At 30.9% G+C, this 7395-nt stretch overlaps 1 protein-coding gene across 1 annotated transcript; it reads right to left on the bottom strand.

The window, feature by feature from the left end:
* Positions 1-2264: 2264 nt before the first annotated feature.
* On the bottom strand, positions 2265-4728 carry LOC111988840 (strigolactone esterase D14). Its single transcript, XM_024020654.2, has 2 exons — positions 4249-4728; positions 2265-2902 (listed from the first exon to the last, which is right to left on the bottom strand). Exons 1-2 carry the CDS (start codon positions 4629-4631, stop codon positions 2455-2457), a joined length of 831 nt encoding a protein of 276 aa, XP_023876422.1. The 5' UTR covers positions 4632-4728; the 3' UTR covers positions 2265-2454.
* Positions 4729-7395: the final 2667 nt, after the last annotated feature.

Below are 7395 nucleotides of genomic sequence, written 5' to 3'. Positions count from 1 at the left end.
AAAAAGGTACCATATTAACTTTTTTGCAGTTGGGTTATAGCCTCACTTTCAAGTTTGAACTTTCAAGGTGTTCATTGTCACCAAGTTGGAAAGAGTGAAGGACAACTTGAAGCTGATAAACTTTCGGTGAGTCATTTATGGCATGGAATGACTGTGCTGGAGCTGGGTCGCTTTCTGTTCCTTATTAATGTAGGTCAGTCATGGTGGGCTGAATCAACTTCAGCTGGGCCTGTGATAAATAGTTTTGTTCTTTTCCATTATCTCTTTTATCTTTCTTATTTTTTCTTATTTTGCGCTTCAGGAACTTCAGTAAAATCCTTTGAACCCACGATATTCATGCTTCCTTCCTCCCACGTGCTGCACACTTTCAGCCACTTTGACTCTTTTTTTGGGCTAGAAAAAGGATGTCATAAATAATCGGTTCGAAATTAATTAATGTCCAACCTCATCAACTCTTCTAAAATTTTATGGAAGTTCCCCTTAAAAATTTCATCAATTTGGAGAGGCCATAATATTTTCTACAATGAATGAGTACTATGGTCCTTGGGATCTCTGAAATGAAATATTTGATTCAAATAATTGGAGTCCTGAACTTTGATACATATAGCATTGATCTCTTCCAATAGCATGCTGATACGTTAGATCCAAACAGACATGAAGCAATTTCTTTCCACCAATTTCTTTACAAAATAATGAAAACTATTATGTTGGGTTTATTTTAACCCCAATTCAATTAATCAATTACTCAAGTTGATTAATTAGTAAAATTATGCAAATGTCCAATTTAGCATGTGATAGGGACTAGGGTTGGGAAAAAAAAAAAAAAAGACAAACCGAATGGACTGACCAAAACCGCACGAACCAAATACAATTTTTTAGTTTTTTCTCAATTCGGTTTGGACCCAATTTTAGTGAAAATTGTAGTGAACTAAATTGAAACTAACCAATATATATATATATATATAATAAGTAATTTATATTACGTAAGTTTATATTTCCTTAGTGGTTAGCATGCGTGTCTTCCCTTCCCCTTAATTGTTTCCCTCTCTCCCTCTTCACTTTTCCTCTCTTTCTCATTTAGTCGTCCCTTCCACTTCGTTTTTATCTATTTCTTTAGCCACCATCTTCATTGGGTTTATAGTTTGGGTTTGTTCTCTGTTTCTTTGTTCTAGTTTATTTTCTTGATTATTTTTTTTTTTTTTTTGATTTCTTAGAAAATAGATGATGTATGAAAACTGAAAAAACTGACCACACCAACCGTTGCTTTCACAGTCGGTTTCTTGCGATTTTGTTGTTGTATCAGTCGGTATTGATTTTGGCAAAATTGAGTCTCGATTTGGGGCAAAATTGAGTCTTCACCCCAACTAAACCTAACCAATTTCAGCCCTAATGAGGACAATCATACTGCAAAAATAAAGTGTAGTGAAAATGAATTTGACACAACATCGGCAATATGGTTACAATGGGGAAAATCTTAACAAGGAAAACCCAATGGATAAAATATAGGTCACCACTCCTTAAAGAATGCACTAACAAAGATTGAGGTTATAGGTATAAAAAATATTTCTAATTCCAGTACCTACATACAATAGAACCTAGTGAGATATGCAAGCACAACTCCAAATTATTTGAACTACTCTTCTTAGTGACCTTCTTCAATGTGCATGGATCTCTAATCGATGACTAACTTCACAACAAGAAGTTTGTGATAGGCACTATGGCTTCAACTTCTACTCAGTTGATCTTCAGATCTACTTGAAAGTCTTTGGTGTGGTAAAATTGTGAGGAACTTGGTTACACAAACCCTAGCCTCACAAACCGAGTTCTCTCTCCCTCTCTGAAGCCTCTCTATGTATGGCTTATAACGTCGTTTAAATAAAGCAACAAGTGAGGCTCAAATTGGGCTTAAACAGACAAGTTAAGGGCTTCTTATCGTTGTCATTTTTTGTTGATTCTTACGCCTCGATAGATTGACTAGAGTCAAGCAAGAGTCGAGGAAACAAAAACTTTGCTGTTTTAAGCTGATATTCTTGAACTGTTTTCTTTTGTCTCAAGCACAGAACTTTAAAATTATTTCATAAACTAAAAACTAATACTCAAATACATCAAAAAAATGTGTTTTGGCACAGATTTGCCAACACAGCAAGATTTGAACCTAACAGGTATTCATTTAAGCATAATAAAAATAAAAGAAAATTGAATGCAGTGCATAACTTCTCTCTCTCTCTCTCTCTCTACCTACCAAAATAAAGTTCACAAAGCTCTAACTACCAACTATTCAAACTTTATTAAACACAAAACATTACATTGTACAAGTACATACCATCTCCTACCTCTATCTCATAAACTTATGAACACACATGCCCACAGGACATTTATTTCTGACCTTACTTTCCTACTATTCAAATGAATAGGGGGAGAAAAAGAAGAAACGTTGAAATTTCAAACTGTCGTTTAATTATGACCAAGATCAGAGAAGCCCAGGACATTCCCTAGCACCTGAAGGAACTGGAGGTGCGCAGTTAGCTGTGGAAAATGGCCATCAGTTTCTATGATCTCCACAGTGGATTGTCCCTTAATTTTGTTTTGCATGTAGAATGCCACTGACTTTGGGACTACGATGTCACTGGTGGTCTGAATGATTGTGCATGGGGTCATAACCTTGTCAAGAATGTCTCTTTCATCGCTGTAAAATATGATTTTGGCTACGGGAAGTGCCGCTTCAGGTCTCATTCTTCTCAAGCATTTTGTGAACTTATCCACTGAGAGGGGATCTTTTTGATCCACTACAAGGGAAGCAAAGGCTGTAGCCCAATTCTCATAGTTGGATTCAATGTTTAAGATAATCTGCTCAACGTCCGATTTCTCAAACCCACCTTCATAATCATCGATATTTATGTACCTATATGAAGTAGCATGAGAAATTTTTAGACTTGTTTCATTAGGATGCTTTGCAATTTGAACTGCTAATATGATAAGATATAACAGATCACAGTCAGTTGATATATAAAATCTCATGTTCTACTCTTAGTGTTCAATTTATGCTCCACTAATTATAAACTAGTATGGCCATTTTTTTTCCCTTGTAAAGTAACTAAAATTTAAAATGGAAAAAGAAAAAAAAAATCATACACCTTATATTTAACATTTATATTTTAATGTTCCACTACTTGTAAACAATGACAAAATTTCCCCCATATTTATAAAGCAACTAAAGTTAAAAAAAATTAAAAAAATAATAATAGTAATAATATCATACACCTAACGTATTACAGTCATATTTAAATTATGCTGTCTCAATCACTTTCAAACTGCCAACAAAAAGTCAAAATAGAAGAAATCGAGAGGAAAGGAAAACTTGAGGTTTTAATCTTTTATGTAATCCAAGCTCATGCTTGTCCTCGAACTGATCTGATAATCTTCACCCTTAGGGCATGTATTAGTACTCTATTTTAAGAAACTTTTTTATAGAAAAACAAACAATAATTCACTATTTTAATAGATTTTTCAATTTTTTATAAGATTTTTTAAAAAATAAATAGTTAAAAGCATACATTAACCGGACCATGTTCATTTTATTTTGGACAAAAGTACCGACTAAAGATCCACACGTATATAAACCAAATATAAGAGTACAAGACAAACAAGCCGGCATCATATATAATGAACCATATTTTGTATCCACATGTTTGATTTGGCTCTTCGTAATACTAGATTAAGGTATATAAAATCACAAGAATATTAATTTGCACAGTAAAAACAGATCGTTAGGTTTAGTGCTAGAGGTCAGGGTTTCAGCTCTTCTAGAAATGATCCACGTTCCTGAAAAGCAAGGACTTATGTAGTCCACAACTCTGGTGTACTAAAACTATCAGAGTGGTTTATTAGTTTCTTACTTTCTTTCACCACAAAAAAATTGAAAATTACAAAAAGAAAAAAGAAGAAAAAAATAGGAAAGAGAACAAAACAGAAAAAAGAGCTTGCTCCCTTAATCGTATTTGGTATTAAATGAAAAACCAACCTGATTTAAATCTGGAAAGAACACGTTTTGCAATTAAATGGGTAATACCTGAATAATATTCCCAAAAAAGAAAAGAGAGAGAAAAACAATAATAAAAAAATCCAACCATAAACAAATCCACAACTGCCCAAAGTATTTTATGTGTGTGTGTTTATTTTTCAATTCCCAAGGGAGATAAAGCAATGAAGTAAAAGAAAGAGAAACATTTTATATATCTTTATAAGCACCTTGGAGAAGCTCCAACGAGTATAAGTCTCTTAAAAAGCTCAGGCCTTTTGATGGAAGCAATGCAACCAATCATACCAGACATTGAATGGCCAACAAAAACCACAGATTGCAGGTTAATCTCATCAACAAGAGCGATTAAGTCATTCGCAAAAGCTTCATAGGAAGTGTATTTGACAGGATCGAATAGGTTTGGATCTTTAACAGCACCAGAAAAGGTCCAGTCAAAGACAAGAACGCGGTAGTGTTGAGCCAGATGGGGCAGTATTTTGTCCCAGACAGACTGGTCTGCTCCATACCCATGTGCTAGAACTATGCCTTCACTGCCTGAGCCAATGATTTTTGCGTTCATCGCAGTTGAGAGGCCTTGTTCTAACACCACCATGTTTGGAAGAAAATGAAGAAGAAGAACAAACAAAGCAGGAAAGAACAGGGGTAGTAGGAGAGTTAAAAACTGAGCTGTATTTGGTTTTGTTTGCTGTTGGTGAGGACACTATTATATAGGAAAAAAAGAGTGGCTACTTTTGTTAATGGCCGTTAATATTTTATATTATCAAAACTGATTTTAATGTTATACTAGTTGGACAGCGCGTGCAAGTCACGTGCTTATTATGAAAAAAGATTAATGATTAAGATTAATTCTATATTTTATTAGTATCACAAAACAAAGATAAAAATTATTTAATTTTTAAAATACATAGAAATTTGTATTAACTAAAAGAGACATTAATTTTAAGAATTTTGATAATTAGGTTATAAAAAGTTAATTTCATCCGTATAAGAATTTTGATCAACCGCAAAGTTAAGGTAGCTATTTAACATATAAATATCTATTTTACTATAATAGTTTTTTAGTTCCTATTTGCTAAAGGTAATATATCCACTCTCTAAAAATTTCTAAGAATGATAATGAATATCATCATATTCCAATAACAAACAACTGAGTTTTGCTATAAAAAAAATTAAAAAAATAAAATAAAAAATAGCATGTGTCATAAAATTTTCCATTATATAAATTATAAGTTTCAAAAATTTAAATCTCAAAAATTAGTTTTCTTTAGATAGCAAATAAAACACTTTATATCATCATTTCAACTTTCCAAGAATTATTACTGTCTAAAATTCAAAATATATGAAGAAAATTTTTGGGATGTTAAAATTTAGTAGAAGTATTTTAGACATTACACAATAAAATATTTTAAGAATCATAAGTTTTTATTAAGGTTTAACTGAGAGAACAATAATATGACATATTTGCTCTTTTCCAAAATATTAAGGAAAAGATTGTTTGATTTTAAAGTTTAAGGAGGAATTGTAAACAACCATAAACATAAAGGATGAAAAGTGTTTTTATCCAAAGTTTTTGTGTATAAAACTATATGTTTTTACTTAAAATGGTGCACAAAGAAAAAAAATACAAAAGGTCAACATAAGAAAATTGTATGTGAAATAGTAAAAAATTGATGCTATATGTGAAAATTGTATATGAAAATTGCAGAAATAAAAACCTATGCGAGGACAATAAGCATGTGCTTGTGCCACCCAAAGATAATAATTATGACAAATTGGTGCTATATGATAGCTTAAGGAAAAAAAAAATTGATAAATTGTCCCAGAAAAAAAAGGGTAGTTTAAGGGTTAAAATAAAGATTAGCGGTAAAATTAACATATATGTATCATGTTTATTACGGAGTTAACCCAAAAAAATGTCATTTCTATAAATTTTGGAGTCATTATTATTTCCTTATACCTCAAAGGTTTTTGGCAAAAAAAAATTTTAAAGAAAAAAAAAAAAAAGAATCACCTTTGCCACTTTTACCCATCAACAAGTACATCAATTTTTTAAAAGATAGGATTTGAAACTTGTTGCATTCATGCCATAATTTGTTTTAAATTATTTTTTATAATTTGAAAATTACAAGGAGAAGATGAGATATGAACTTTAAATGTTTTTGTTGGAGATGTCAGGAGTTGCAAGTTGAATTACAAGATTCTAGGCTGATTTTATTATTATTATTATTAATCCAAGAAATGATATTTTTTTTATTGAAAATGAGATTCGAAACCAAATTTTTGTTTTTGTTTTTATTTTGATGAACAAGTTTTTTATTCAATAATGAGAAACTTTAATAATTGATCTAAACTGTCTAACAAGTATAAAACTTTATTGTTGGAGATCTTAAAGGAAAACATTTACACTAATTCTAGAGACAAAAAAATTCAAAGTTTTTTAAGGTAAAAAGTTGTTAATGGTAAATAAAAATGTGATGTTAACGATGAGTATTATTAAGGTGTAGCAGTAGTACTATCATTAAAACATTTTCATTATAGATCTATAATATTTTCATAATAAATTTAATTTGACTGGTTATTAATAACTATAATTTGAGTGTACCACTTACATTACTTATGTCTAAAAATATTATGGAATATAGCATTTTTCTTAATACATTTATGAGAATGTCGTAGAACGTCCCGTTGGATCCAATAATGTCTGGGGAGTCAATCTCGCCGCTCGACTTGCAGAGAACGAAATAAACTTTTTGGATAAGCTCGAGATTAAGAAAAACTTTAAACTTTATAAGAGCAAGTTCAATTTATTGTAGCCGTTCTGATCATTTATTGACTTTTGACTTTTGAGGTATAGTGCTAGGAGGTCCACAGTTTATTAGTAGGATACAGTACACCACTAATAAGAAGAAGTGCTTAATTCTAACAAAAAAAAAAAAAAAAAAATGAAGAAGAAGTAGTGCTTAATTAGTCCTATAGCTTAGATTGATGGAATCTTACTTTTTTACTTGATTTGCTAATCATATAGGATCCTAAATGAAGAGTCTGTTTGGTGAGTAATGCAAACTGTACCCCAAAAAAAAAAAAAAAATTGACAAATTTTTTCACACTATTTAAGTTAATAAAAGTTTCCATTAATTAGTTTTCATTTGAGTTTATCATTGACATTATTTTATATATTACTAACAATTTGTCACATAAATAGTCGTAAAATTTTTGTCAATTTTTTTTCTTGTCTTTAAACTTTCTTGTTGCATAAATTTTTGGATTAAGATGATTAGATGAGCAATGTTTTTAGTAAAATCCGTTCTATGGTATTAGTCAACAACTAGTGTTTAACTAATCAAACTTGAAAGGAG

This window comes from Quercus suber, unplaced genomic scaffold (assembly GCF_002906115.3).
Source record: "Quercus suber isolate HL8 unplaced genomic scaffold, Cork oak 2.0 scaffold_247, whole genome shotgun sequence".
Classification (NCBI taxonomy): Eukaryota; Viridiplantae; Streptophyta; class Magnoliopsida; order Fagales; family Fagaceae; genus Quercus; species Quercus suber.
Note: the sequence above shows the minus strand (reverse complement) of the source record. Positions and strands in the feature narration are given on the sequence as shown.